At 50.9% G+C, this 14,908-nt stretch overlaps 1 protein-coding gene across 1 annotated transcript in view; it reads right to left on the bottom strand.

Annotated features, from left to right (window-relative positions):
* Positions 1 to 9,053, bottom strand: part of CRHR1 (corticotropin releasing hormone receptor 1) — a 112,359-nt gene extending 103,306 nt beyond the window's left edge. The window contains exons 1-4 of the mRNA XM_045299475.1: positions 9,008 to 9,053; positions 8,697 to 8,895; positions 8,491 to 8,633; positions 563 to 741 (exon numbers count right to left, since the gene is read on the bottom strand). Of these exons, the coding sequence (XP_045155410.1) occupies positions 563 to 741; positions 8,491 to 8,633; positions 8,697 to 8,895; positions 9,008 to 9,053 (567 nt within the window). The remainder of the gene's footprint in view (positions 1 to 562; positions 742 to 8,490; positions 8,634 to 8,696; positions 8,896 to 9,007) is intronic.
* Positions 9,054 to 14,908: the final 5,855 nt, after the last annotated feature.

Genomic DNA, 14,908 nt, shown 5'->3' with positions numbered 1-14,908 from the left:
CATTATTTTCCTTGCCACTTCACTGTCATTTTGCTACTTTTATGAATCGGGCACTGCTGTAGCTCATTGCGAGTGGTCTGCAGAGGCTCTCTCCTGGGGACATCTTCTGGGCAGGACTTCCTGGGGGGTGGGGGAGTGTGAGTAAAGGAAGCCTGGTGGCACACAGGAATCTCCCACTTGCGGCTCCCGCTGACCCTGCCCCCATTCTCTTTTTCAGTCATCTTATCTTGCGACCCTGATGAGGCCTGGAGTGTGGCCAGCTCAGCTTGCACAGCGCCCCTGCCCTCCCTGACCAGGTCCCAGCGCCGTCCTGGTCGGGGGGAGGGGGGGGGCATGCCAGGACTGTGCCACACAGGCCGGAGACGGATACCCTCTAACTTCACCCAGCTGGAACTTAGCGCTTTACTTCTCTTAGCAATGGTTTCCTGGAAGGGAGGGACCCTCGATTGCAGGCAGGAGCCCTGGGCAGACTGGCCAGGCCCACTGCGGTTCCGGGCTTGGGTTCTGTTTCTGTCCGATTCTGGGGCCACTGCGTCTCCATCCTTCCCCGGCCTCCCGCGACCTTGCCCGTGTGGCCCTGGCCAGGCCCCGCGCTGGCCTCCACCTCCTCCCCGACTCCCCTCTCCCGTCTCCCGGGACCTGGAGGGAGAATCTCGGAGTCTCCGGAGCCACCTCCTACCACCTCCTTGTGCAGCGCCCCCTGCCGGAAGCGGCAAGTCCGGACCAGAGCGGCAGCGCCCCCTGCCGGAAGCGGCAAGTCGGGACCAGAGCGGCTGGCCGAGCCCCGGCCCCCCACGCCCCGCCTCCAAAGTTCTTCGTCTTTGCAATTCGTCCACGCTTGCTTTAAAGATTCTACAGGAAAATCAAGACTCTGCAGTGCTGTAGTGACATTCTAAAAAAGGATAGCGAGGGGAATTAGACCTACCAGATATTTAAAATAGCATAAAACCATGGTGATTAAAAAATCATAAATACCCACATCAATGAGAAAGGAAGACATCGAGAAAGTAAACAAGTAGAGGGATTTTCTGTAGGGTGAAATTATGTTCCACATAACTGGGTTTCAGTGGGTTATTTATTAAAGCACGAAGAACAATCACCTTGCCATCTGGAGCGCAGAATTAGACCCCGGTCTCACACCTTATACGAAAATAAAGCTCAAATACAACAATAGTTTCTTTATAGAGGAAACCATCGACACATTTTTCCCAAAAAATAATTTGGAGAAAAGAAGGGCTTTAGAAATATGGAATAAAAATCTAGAAGTCCTTTTTCCAAAAGATTGATAAATTTGACGACATAAAAGTCCATTTTTCTCATAAGCAAAAATAACCTGGGCAAACATGTGGATATCCCGGAGGACCGGCTAAGGGCTGGTTTGCTTAACAGGTTAAAACTGCTCCAAATCTAGTTCGGAAAAGAAAAAGAGGCCAACGACCCGAATGCAAAGCTAGCAAGTAAAGAATATAAACAGATATAAGCTGAAGAATACATACTTCACAAAGAAGGAAGTGCAAGTGGTTCTTAAGCAAATGAAAGATGCTCAACTTTACTCACAAAAGAAATGCAAATTAAGCTTCAAGGAAATATCTGTTTTTTACCTGTCAAATCCGTAAAGATAAAAAATATTCATAACACACTTTTGCATACTGCTGGTGAAAGTGAACCTTGGTGAAATCTCTAAAGAAGACAATTTGGCCCTCTCAAAATTAAACATTCAAGTGACCTTGGACCTAGCAGTTTTGTGCCTAGATATGTTCCCCACAAATTAACCTGGCGCTGAAGAATTCTGTCCTTGCAGGCATCTGTATGGGAGCATCTCTTAGCAAACAAGATTGGAAAATAGCCTAAGTGATGAATGAATGGTAAAGGCTTTGAACACTAAGGTGCACCTGACCCTAGCCATAGTATTTTCCGTCACCTCCTATGCATGGGAAAGCTGCACCAGGAATAATAAGGAAGACCAAAGAAATGACGCCTTTAAAGAACGGTGTAGGTAAAGGGTATGGAATGGACTCTGGACTGTCAGGAGAATCAACAGACCCGTGCTGGAAGACGTACAGCTGAGCTGGTCCTTAGAAGTGAGGGTTCAAGGCTTCGTGGCACATACTTTGGGCATGCCATCAAGAAGGACCAGGGCACCATGCTTCATAAAGTAGAGCGTCAGCAGCAAAGAGGAAGCCCCTCAATGAGATGGACCGACACAGTGACTGTGACAATGGACTCAAACAGCAACAGCTGTGAGGACGGCGCGGAACTGGGCAGGCTCTCATTCTGTTGTGCATGGGGTCACTGCAGGTTGGAACGACTTTGGCAGTTCTTTTTTAAAAAATCATTTTATTGGGGGCTGGTACAATGCTTATCACAATCCATCCATCCATCCATCCATTGTGTCCAGCACATTTGTAAATTTGTTGCCATCATCATTCCCAAAACATTTTCTTTCTACCTGAACCCTCAGTATTGGCTTCTCATTCCCCCACCACCACCACCACCCCGCCTCTCCCACCCTCCCTCCTTCACGAACCCTTGATAATTTTTTCATGTCTTACACCGTCTCCCTTCACCCACTTTTCTGTTGTCCGTCCCCCAGGGTGGGGCTTATATGTAGATCCTTGTGATCTTCCCCTCCTGGTCTCACTACTCTCGTTATTGGTCCTGAGGGGTTGATCTGTCCTGGATTCTCTGTGTTTCCAGCTCTTATCTGTACCAGTGTACATGCTCTGGTCTAGCTGGACTTGTCAGGTAGAATTGGGATCATGATAGTGGGGGGGGGGAGGAAGTAAAGAACTAGAGGAAAGTTGTATGTTTCATCCATGCTATACTAGCTGGTCTCCTCGGAGACCCTTCAGTAAGAGGATGTTCTGGTGGTGCTGTCAGGCAAGTGCGGGACACCTAACCACAAGGATGGCGGTTCAACCTGCAGGAGACAGAGGAGGCTCTCTGCATCTATCCGTTCGTAGTGCTGTGGTGGCTTGCACGTCGTTAAGATGCTAGAAGCGACTCTATGGACATTTCAAATGCCAGCAGGTGGACTGGCGGTGGACAGGTTTCAACAGAAGCAGAGCTTCAAGAAGACGACAGACGAGGAAGAAAAGGAGCATGATAAAGTCCCTATGGCTCACAACAGACTAGTGTCTGCTGTCATGAAGGAAATGAGTGTCCTGGGGGGGAAGACACCCAGCACACGCAGTGACTTCAAGTTCAGGGCAGGAACATGACACTGAGCAGGGTCGGACAATGTTTTGTTCTCTTACACACATGGTCGCCTTGAGTTGAAGCCAACTTGAAGCAACTAGTGACAATGGCTAAGCTAATGCTATAAAAACCCAACACCGGCCGCTGTCCCGAACTGTGGCTCCTTGCTGGCCCTGATCTGCCAAGACCGTCAAGATAACGCGAGGCAATGAACTCAAGGGGCAAACGCCTGGGCAGGGTTTGTTCTTTTCTGAGAGAGGACACAGTTGTCCCACGCAGGCACTCATCCACAGAGTGTTTCTAGAAGGACGTGGGCAAGAATGGCACGGAATGGTGGCTGCTGTGGGCTGGGACGACCTGTCGGAGCCAAAGGGACCCTTTCCAATGGCTGCTCTTTTTGTAAGTTTGCAGTTTCGTCCTGATTCTAACAAATACAACCACGAATTTAAAACAACAGTAACCACCACCGCTTATTGGCGGATTGAGAAGCCCCAACCCTGGCCTCACACGACACATTATGACTCTGTGGCAGAGTGGTTATAAATTGAGCAGCCGGCTCCAAGGCCAGCAGTTCAAAAATAACCACCGTTCTGCAGGAGAAAGAGGAGGCTTTCTGCTCCCATAAAGAACCCACAGGGGCAGTTCTACCCCGTCCTCTCGGGTCACTATGAGCTGGAATCGACTTGAAGGCAGTGAGCTGGATGTGGGTTTGGGTTAAGGTCACAGTTACCAAACCGGGCTCCAGGGTGGGTGCTTGGGCCAGCATCTGTGACCTTGGGTAAGTTCCTGAACTTCTTTGAATCTCTGCTTCCTGGTCTATAAGAGAGGGATACGGTCAGCTACCCCATAGGGTTCCTGGAGGGAGCAGTGGCTAGCTCATTGTTACCCGTAATACGAGTTCTTCCAATGTGCCAGGCCCTGTTCAGGGTGCTCCGTAAGCTCAGCCCCCACCCCAGCCCTCCAGTCAGTACTGTCATACCCGCATCAGGCTCATGGGTAAACAGAGACTTTGAGAGGTTGCGCCACCTGCCACACCACCGGAGGCAGTACCCAAACCCAGAACTAGGGACACTTAACCCCTGTGTGCTGTAGGCACTGTGTCGAACACAAACCGGAGCGGAACCAATCCTAGCTCGCCACAATAGTCGTCACGTACTACCGTCCTCAGAGCAAGAGGATACAGGCAGGGCTGCGTGGGTGGGGCACACCGGTCCTGGCCCCCAGGAGGCTGATGCAGGAGATCACAGCGACCCAATTATGGGTGTGAAAGTTAGACTTTGGTGCTAAGACAGCGATGGGGATCCCTGCTGCAGCCCAGCTCTCCTCCGGCCTTGTCCTGAACCTTCCCAGTGGGATTTTATTTCCAATTTCATTATGAAGGGTAATCTGGGCTCTTCAGGGAGTGGCTGGCCACCTGATGAGCTCCAGGTGTTGGTGGGCTGCTCCACCCTTTCCTGGGATAACACAGGCAAGTGGGAAACTGGCAGGCACCTGAGAAATCTATGCCGGCTCCCGTGGCAATGCAGTAAAAGCTTTCCCTACTTAAGGTGCCAAACTGTGGGGCAGAGGAGAACAGGATAGGGGTGGAACCGTGGAGGCAGGGTCTGAAGTGAGTGTGCAGTCAGGCCTCTGACATCGGCTGTCAGGGCTTTTGTCCGTGATGGCCGTGTTCCTGGAGAGAAGCTTCCGGCTAAAGGACCTCTTGCCCGAGTGCAGTTTAAGGGTCTCAGGAAAGCCACTTGGAGAAGGGGCGCTTCGTTAAAAGGATCAGAGAGGCTGGTGGAGAGGAGAGGAAGATGTTGTTCCAGTATCCTGTGTGCCCGGGGCACTCAGAGCGCTCTCCTCTCTCTCTCTCACACACACACACACACACACACACACACACACACACACGTGTCTCCAGTCTCTGGATGAATAAACTGAGGCCAGCGTCCACTCTAATACCCACCTGAGGTCACCGGGCTCAGCAAGTGGCAGAGAAAAGGAGAAACCAAGCTCAGATGAAACAAACGCCTTCCGTCCGGGCCATCGCTGTGCCAGCCTCGCCCTCACATTCGTCCTGATGAAAACCCTGCCGCTTCGGCTCGTTCATCACTGTGTGACCGATGAGGAAACTGAGAAAAAAGAGAGGTTAAGTGGCTTGTTGACAAGTCTGTCTTGACAACCACATTCACACTCTTCCCCCAGTGCCTTGGAGCCTCCGATGGCAACGAACTCACGGGACTGTCAAGTCATGGCCACATGCAAGGTCACCTGCTACGTTCGTGGGGATGGTCTTTCAACTGTTTGTAGACCATTGTCAGAGTGGATACGTGTTAACATGCGATCCATTTCAAAGGGGTCACTTTTTATCACTGCGCTCCTCCCCTGCATCCGGCCCCGGTGCAGGTCAGATCAGACCAAGCTCCCTGCTAGTGAGTCCATACTGACTCATAGCAACCCTATAGGACAGGGTAGAACTGCCCCTGTGTGTTTCCAAGACTGTAACTCTTTATGGGAGTAAAAAGCTGTGGTAGTTAGATAATCTGTTGTCACTTTGAGACTATTAAGAGTGAAGGGGTGGAGTTTAGCCTGTCAATCAGGTCGCAGCTTGATGACCTCATTTGGAGGCACTAAGGAGATAAATAGCTCACTGGAGGCAGAACACATGCTCACTCCCCAGGAGACATTCCTGTTGACAAGACACATGGAGCTAAGCTAGTACCTTGGAGCTGGAGGACCCACGGGAAGACCCCTGCCAGCACTGAAATGCTTCCACTGCCACTGGATCCCCAAGATTTCCCACCACTGGCCTGTGATCTTCCTATATTCTGCATTATTGCATGTGTTGCGTGAGTCCAAAGAGGAATTTATAAGTTGGTATCAGACATATGGGCTAATATCGGACTTATGAACTTGATCTGGACTGGGCTAGGATATTTTCTTAATGTACAATTAATTACTCTTTGATATAAAACTCTCTCTTACACACATGAGTGCCTCCGGATTTGTTTCTCTAGTCAACCCAGACTACCACAAAAGCCCCTCGGCTTTCTCACTCCAAGCGGTTAGTGGTTTCAAACTGCTGAACTTGTGATGAGCGGTCCCAAGCAGAACCACTGTGCCACCAGGGCTCCTCATTACAGGAGGAGAAAGCCCCATCTCTCTCCTGAGCAGTGGCCGGTAGTTTTGAACTGCTGACCTCATGGTTAGCAGTCTAGTGGGTAACATACTATGCCACTAGCCCCAGCCAAAGCTACCCAAACACAATCACCAACTCTTGAGGGGGTGGCATGGCTTGATGCTTGATGCCAGTTTTTAGAACAGAACAAAAGCTGAGGGGTGTTGGCTCTGCCCTCCCCAGTGGGAGCAAGGCTGGGTGGCAATCGGGGAAGGAGGATGGACGAGTTGACTTCTCTGTGAGCACGCTGTATTACAAGCAGCTTCAGCATTTTAGAACAATGAGCTTATGTGTCTACAGGTTGACTGTGGTGGCTCTGCTCCCAGCCATGGCCAGGACTCCGTTCTCTGACATGTCTCTCATCCAGGGACCAGGTTGCAAGAACAGTGATGACTTCAGGCATATCCTTCCCAAGGCACAGGGCTGGAGCCTGGGAGACCAAGACATCAGTGCAAGCGCATGTAAGGCTTCTGTTTGGATACAACCTCGGGCAAATCCATCTCATTGCCAAAGCCAACCTCATGATCAAGCCCAAAAGCAGTGGGGGAGGGAAGTATGCTCCACACCACAGCCTAGAGGGGAAAGGGACTATTCTGATATAGTCTACCACCGAGGGTGGCCCTGCCTCCAGTCACCTGGGAGGAAAGCAGGGAGGACCATTGGTGGGGAGCAGATACCAAGAGGTCAGAGTTGAAATCCAGGGGAGAACTGGACACACATGGCCAGTGGTTAACAGGACTCAAGGGGGAGCTCCTTTGGGCCCTTTTCAGAGCCCTATTCTGCACCCATGGTCCATCAGGTGTCTCTTTTGAGCTACAGTGTCCACAGGTTTGGGCCCTCAGCCCAGGACAGTCGCACCTGCCCCAGTGCAGACTCCCATCTCGGGAGATTATGCCCCTGTCAGCTCATAAAGCATTCACTTCCCCTAATTCAAATATTTTCACTTTCTAGAAGACTTGCTAATATTGGATTTTTTAAGAAGCATTTTAAAAAGTCTCTCTCTGGTCTGGCTGAAGCTGTGGTTCATACATTATGGATTTCGGCTGGAAGGGGAGGAAGAGACAGCCTTCTCGCCCAGAACAGTCACCGTGCCAGCTGGGCTCACAGACAATGCAGCAAGGCTGCGGCAGGTGGGGGTCTTTACCTACCCAGGTAAGGTGAGGGAGGAACAGAACCCTCTTTTGTTCACCTATAAATGATGTGTTAGTCTGGGTTGACTAGAGAAACAAATTCATAGATACTCATGTGTGTATAAGAAAGAGCTTTATATAAAAGAGCAATTGTACATTGAGAAAACATCGCAGGCCAGGCCAGATCAAGTCCATAAGTCCGATATTAGCCCATGTGTCCGATACTAGTCCATAAATTCCTCTTTAGACTCACACAGCACTTGAAGTCATGTTGAATGTAGGAAGATCACAGGCCAGTGGGTAGAAGGTCTTGTGGATCCAGTGGTGGTGGAAGCATCTCAATGCTGGTGTGGGTCTCCACGTGTCTTCTGCAGCTCTGAGTGTCTCAACAGCAGGAAAGGGAAGGCAGAGAGTGGGTCTGGCCTCCAGTGAGCCATTTATCTCCTCGGCGCCTCCAAATGAGGTCATCAAGCTGCAATCTGATTGACAAGCTAGACTCCACCCCTTCGCTCAAGTTGACGGGAAATTATGTAACTGCCACAAACGGGGTTGCCATTTCTGGCTCTCCTCGCCCTGGCTCAGGTCCCTGACTCTGAGATCAGGGAGGAGTAATGGGCCAGGTGCTGTGTGACTCTGAGCCATCTGCTCTACCTCTCTGTGTTGATCTGTGAGCCAGCTGGGTGGGGGTGTGGACACCACAAGGCTGTCAGGAGGTAAGGAATGAATGAGATGATATTTGATGAGCTCCCCTCAGTCCCAGAACCTAAATTAGGATTTCTGGTCTTCGTTCTGGGAGCCTTGTTGACTTAGTAGGCTAGCTGGCATGGACTGCTAACTGCAAAGTCAGCAGTTCGAACCCATCAGCCACTCCGGGAGAGAACAATGAGGCTTTCTGCTCCCATAAAGATTTCCAGCCTGGGAAAACCACAGGGGCAGTTCAACCCCGCCCTGTAGGGTCAATAGGAGCCAGCATTGCCGCCATTGCATGAGTTTGGAGCGAACTTTCCTTCTTCCTCTGGTTCAGGTTGAGCAGAATGGAGCACCCTAGGCCGCAGCCTGGACGTTCGAACTCGGAAACCAGCGCCGGCTTGGGCCCAAGGCCAGGACCCCCTTCCCCGACGCTCCAGGGAGACCGTCGGAGCCGCCTGCAGGGCAGTGGGGCAGAGCCCGGAGGCGGCTGGTCCAGGTCCTGGGAAGGTAGCCATGACCTTGATCCGGCCGCTGTGGCGCAGGTGCCGCAGGCCGCAGCGCTGAGCACTCGCTCGCAGGGGTGGGAGTCAGCGCAGCCCGCCTTCGGCTCCCAGCTTCCGCCCCGCCCGCCCGCCGTCCCCAGGGATCCATTAGCATCTCGCAACTCGAGCAAAACTCGGTAAATCAGGCTCCCTGGCGGCAGGATTCGCTGGAGACCTGGGAAAGGGGACACAGAGACGCGGAGAAGCCGCGGGCTGGGGAGGGCGCCGGCCGGGCCACTTGAGTGCAGCAGAGGCAATCAGGCATTTGAGCCACTTTCCTGGCAGACGGCGAGTGAGGTGATCTGGCAACAGCTTGGGCACCCAGAGACTCATCGTGGTAGTTTCTCGGGTCCTAAATGGAGGGGTCCCAGAGGCCAGATAATGTGCAGTTAATCAGCCCTCAGCTTTAAATGCACCAACTGGGAATCCTGTCACAGAAATGAAAACGGGTGCAGGAAGGATTTGGGGATTTTTAAGAAGCATTGAAAAGCTTCCGGTCACTCGTTTCACTGGCTAAGAGGGGCTAAAGGGACTCGGGCAAAACATACTCCAAAGGTCCAAAGAATACAGAGGGAGTATGGTCATGACCCTGACCAAGCCTATGCTCTGGTGACCCCGAGGGAGGTCTGAGAACCAGTGGGTAGCAGCGGGTTGGCTCTAAGTCTCTGATTTCCCATCATTTCTTCAACAGGTAAAGAGGTGTCTACTCTTTGCCTCACCCACATTGTATTCTCCTCACTGAGTCACATTCTTTGTCATCTGCTCCCACTCACTGTGACTCACTCCTGTCAACAGGCCCAGCTCGCTTTCCCCGCCTTCCCTGCAGCTCCCAAGACTGGCCCTTGGTGCAGAGGGGCCTTGGAGGGGCAGAGCATGGTGAAGGAGCAGAGCAAGGAGTGAGGGGGGCAGAGCTGGAAGGGAGATCTTCCCAAGGAGCCCCTGAGATGGAAGGTTTTTCCATCTCTGCTTAAGCAACTATAACGTCTTGGAAGATGGGTGGCAACTGGCGCTGGGCTCAAGAGATGAGCGATGATTAATTTGAGTGATTGGTGCAGCCCTGCTGCCCCTTCAGATGAGACTGGACTTCCCTCCACAGCTCTAAGAAGGGCTCCAGACTCCCCTGGATCTGCTCCCCAGCCAGTATTTTCTCTCCTGTCCTTGGCCACCCCAGATGTGACAGAATGTTCAGGGACGTATGGGGAATGAGGAGTCTGTTGGGACAGCAATTGAGAATAACAAAATTGATGGACTGGAGAGGGGGGGAAATCAATTTATCTTTTCCCCAACCTAATATTTACCAAACATTAAAGACCCATTCTCCTTTCTCCTGGCAGAGGAGTGATTTTACACAGGCTGACAGGAAGTCCCTGAGGCCTGGCTTGAATTGGAGCTAATTAGCAACTACTAATAAACATTGAATTAATACTTGTCTTAGTTATCTAGTGTTGCTATAACAGAAACCCACAAGTGGATGGCTTTAACAAACAGAAATTTTTCCTTTCACAGTTCAGTGGGTGCGAAATCCAAATTCAGGGTGCCAGCCTCTGGGGGTAATCTTTCTCTCTGTGTTGGCTCTGAGGGGGAGGTCTTAGCTCTTTTCCACATCTGTGAGACACCTCCAGTGGAGATCTCCGTGTGTCCTGACATCAATCTTCCTCTAGGTCTAGGAGGTTCTCAGCACAGGGCCCCTGCCCTGGGTCCAATGGCTGCATTCCACTCCCTGCTCATCTTTCTTGGAGGTTCTGAGATCCCTCCCTCTCTGCTTGCTTCTCTCTCCTTTGATCTCTTGTAAGATAGGAGGCAATGGAAAAATCGCCCTTAGGTCAGATCTGACTTGTGGCCTGAGTAAAGGTGTTTCATCACCGTCCCCCCTCACCGCCAATCCCCTTATAAGGGATTGGCTGGCCGTGTGGGGTCATATAATGGAGGATGATTACATCAATACATCATGCATCAGGCATAGCCACCAAACCCCTGAGAAGCATTGCATGTTAAGTCGATGCTTGTTTTATTTTAGGAGGACATAGTTCAATCCATGACACTTCTCTTCCCCACATTAAACTTAATTGGAACCAAACCAGAATGAAACAGATGGTTTGTGTCAGTGTGACTTTGGAACATCTGCATCTGCTCAGACATTCACACCAGTTTATGTCAGAACCCTAAATTCCCCCCAAATCTGAGAGTTCCAGGGGAAAACTCCAATCCACAGAAACCCAGCATCAGGATCAACATCTCTCTTGTTCCTCTTGCAGCAAACCTAGGTTCCAGCATGCCAGGCCCTTGTCATCTGCCCACCCCCACAGTCCTGCATGTCACTCAACCCATGTCACCTCTTTTCTTCTAGCCTACAAGGACCCACAGGAGCTCTCCTGCTCCCCAAACACATCCACAGCTGCCAATGACTGCCTCTGTCCTTGTGACGTATTATTCTCCCCATCTCTATCCAAATCCTGATTCAATGCCTCTTCTAAAGCCTTCTCTGAAAAATCTTCTTGAGGAATCTTTATCACACACTTAAATTGGGGACTAGGTCTCATCCCCACACCATCTCTCTCCTCGTGGTATTACCGTGCTTGGATCCTTGAGAGTGGAGACTTGCCTGGAGGAGTCACTATCTATTTCTTCTTCCCTCTATCTTTCTTTTCCTGGGGTGTTGAGCCTTGGTGGATGGTCATGCCCTCTGATTTTTCTGTTGCCGTTTAATGGAAATTAAAGGAAGACTTTGCTAGCTAAGGCTGGCTCTGGTGTAGGTCGCAGGAGAGATGAGTGAAGGGCTTCTCAAGGGTCTCCTATTGTCTCATATTGTTGTTGCTTGTCTTGCAACAATGAGTTCAAGTATAGGAACAATTATGAGGCTGGCGCAGGACCGGGAAGTGTTTCATTCTGTTGTGCACAGGGCCATGGTGGGTTGAAAATGGCTTGATGGCATCTAACAACAACAATTGTCTTGTCAGCTCTATTGGTAGAAAACTCAACGGAATTGAGCGTAACTGTCTCTAGTGAGAACAGAGAATGTGTAGAATAGAGATGTGTTGGATACTTGCTCTCAGGGAATTCAGACTTCAGGGCCTGTGGGGATGGATGGAGAGCACTTAGGTCCAAACTCAGTAAGGAGCCAACCAATGTGTTCTGATTCAAAGACAGTCACCATGCATCAGCAAGAGCCCAAAGTGGTCATTCAGTCAACTCCGGTTGCTTTCAAGGAGAAACTGAGGTCCAAAGACCTATCATCTACCTCCCAGATAGCTAATTAATCAAGGATCAGTGAATCGCTCTGATGAAATATTAATGTATCCGATTTCAAAGACAGAGCAGAAGCAGTTCCTTTCCTCTGCAAATGAGGGGACCTCGGCAAAGATAGAGTCTGGGTAAATGGATATGCAGGTGCCTCCTCCTGTGCTTCCTGAGGGGAAGGAAGGGGCTGCTTCTTAGCTGAAGAGGAGCGTTCAGACTTGTACAAAGCAGGAGAGCACAGGCTGTGGTTGGTGAAGGGGGAGATAGGCATTGGCCCTACTGGCTCAGATCTGCAGAATGCTGAAGACAGAGAAGGGACTGGGGTCGGGGGGGAAGGTATAGCACTCCTACTAGAGACCCTGCTGAGCACATATTCTTGGCCCTCAGGCTGCCCTGGAGAGCAGTCTCTGGGATCTCCTGACGTCAGGGTCAGCTGGGTGTGACTATGAACACCAGAGGTTGAGAGACTATGCCATATGGGCTAGGGCTGGGGCTGGGGCACCCAGGCAAAATTTACTCATCAATCCTTTTTTAAGATACAGCTAAGAGCCAATCGCATGCTTACATTTCAAACATAGCATTAGCATCTAAATTTAAACAGCTGTGCTGCTGCAGTTGCATCAACCAGCTTTATACCAAAGAGCTTTAGGTTTTAAATACTCCAGGAAACATTGACTAGATAAAAGAAAATGTCATTACAAAGTGGGTTATCCTTCGAAGTGCCTAGACCCCAACATGACATTTGCCACTCAAAGCAAAAACTCACTGCCATCAAGTAGATTCCAACTCATAGCAACCCAAAGAAGGGTTTCTGAGACTATAAACCTTTATGGAAATAGCCTCATCTTTCTCCCAAGGAGCAGCTAGTGGATTTGAACCTCTAACTTGGCAGTTAGTAGTTAAACTCTTACCTGACAGTTCCACCAGGCTTGCCTCAGGAATTCCTTTATAGACATCCCGAACCCTCCCTGCACCCTCCTCATGCAGTTTCAGAGAGCCAGCATTATTTGGGGTGGTTTAAGATTATCCCTATTTGTTCTCACGATGGGTGTTTTATTGTCTACAGCTTGTATTAAAAGACCCTTTTATGGAAGGAATTGGATTCTCTACATCCTCTGGATTCCTCACAGTTGACTAAGTGCTGAAACTAGAGCAGACGCCTGGCAGGAAATTATTTCTGGGACTGCCGTTCAGCACCGTGGACAGGGCCCCCCACCCCCCTCACCTCTTCCTCCTGTTGCTGACAGGTGCCTTCCTGGTTGGTTCAGTCTCAAGTTCGACAGAACAAAACACTGCTCAGTCCTGCACCATCCTCACAACCGTTCCTATGTTTGAGCCCATTGCTGGAGCCGGGGTGTCATTCCATCTCGTTAAGGGTCTTCCTTGGGCTGTTTCTACTTCTCCTCCACACTTCCAGCTGCTTCTCAGAGAGTTTAGCCTCATCAAAAACCACCCTTCTCCAGGGGCCAGAAGCAAACCAGGCCAGGCGGGAGTACAGATGAGGGACGCTGAAAGGAGAGACATTTTCAGAACTCGCCGTGCTTGTAACAGTGAGGACCATCTGGGTCATGTGCCCAGTCACAGTCTCCAGCTCTGTCAAGACTCTGGCTCCCGCTCCCAAGAAGGTTGCGCCTGGCCTCTGGGCACAAAGTTCGCAGGCCAGCCAAACCCAAGTTCAAGAAATTCTGGGATAGAGCCTGAGCAGGGCTGGGGAGACTCTTGGCATGGCAGGAGACAGCTGGGATGGAGCACGTGTCTGCATTCTCAAGGAGGAGAGTCAAAGAGACCCGTCAGAATCAGGGAGTGTATGCAAGGCCTGAGCAGGAGGCAGGGCAAGAGTCCAGCAGCCGAGACCTCCAGGGAGAAGTCAAAGAAAGAATGGAGAGAAAGTGTCAAGACAGAGGCTGTCATTAATACCATGGCACTGGGACTGCGCTCTTCTCTGATGCTGGCTTTAAGTTGAGGGAGGGTCACCACTTCAAAGGAGGTGTGCCCGTGGACACATCGTGTGGCAGGGGCAAGAAAAAATGAGCTACAACCCAGAACCTCTGAAAGGCCAGACAGTGCCACTTTAGAAAGTGGATTCATAAATTTAGCGATTTGTGATCATTTCAAAACTCCAGCGGTTGCAATATCTCCACTGTGCCCTGTCTCCACACCACAAAAATATACACGCAATGATTCCACCACGTTAATTGCCACACTCCCCCACCATGGTGTGTCCACTCCCCAAGACCCATCTGTAGTGCCCCTGAGGAGTCTAGTTTGTTTGGTGACTAGAGGGGAGACCCAGGTGACCACGAGATTGGCCATCTCAATCTTTCCGTAGGATCTGAAGTTGGGTTACCTGGGAAATAGACCTGAGGAAGTTTATTGAGAGTGCTCTTGGAATCAACACCTGGGCGTGGGGGAAAGTGTGTAGGGGGGGGCGGGGTGAGATTGGGAAGAGAGAGGAGTTGACCCCAGATGAGGTCTCAACAGAAGCCTCACTCAGCCCTACAGGGAGCTCTGTGAGTGGGATGCCCCTGCAGGGCTGTCTTTGGTCAGTTCCATGCCACGGCTACAGTTGGACGTGACCTGTCCCCAGGAAAGTGGTGTGACCTTTGATAAGCTGGCTCTCTGGCTGAGAGTCATACCTGGAGAAGGGTTCGGCTGAGTGAGGTGCCTCATCTGCGGATACTTATGGCAGCTGGAGAAGTGAGTACTTGAGTCCTGACAGAGGGACCGCAGTGAGGTCCCCATCACATGGACCAACCAACCCGGATGACCCTGAATGGAGAGCCCATATCGGAACACCGTGGCGGGGCAGGTAGGGGGGAGCAGCATAAAGTCTCGCATGATTGCACACTCCATCATGATTAGGGATTGCTGCGAGCTAACTGCGAGAGAGGCTGGGACAGAGAGAGATGACCTGGCCAGGGACGCCCAGCAGGTAATGTTCTATCACTGGA

Source organism: Echinops telfairi, unplaced genomic scaffold (assembly GCF_000313985.2).
Source record: "Echinops telfairi isolate 266 unplaced genomic scaffold, ASM31398v2 ScPeMD7_7458;HRSCAF=8496, whole genome shotgun sequence".
In the NCBI taxonomy this organism is placed as follows: domain Eukaryota; kingdom Metazoa; phylum Chordata; class Mammalia; order Afrosoricida; family Tenrecidae; genus Echinops; species Echinops telfairi.
The sequence above is the reverse complement of the archived record's forward strand: the minus strand, read 5'-3'. Positions and strand labels throughout refer to the sequence as shown.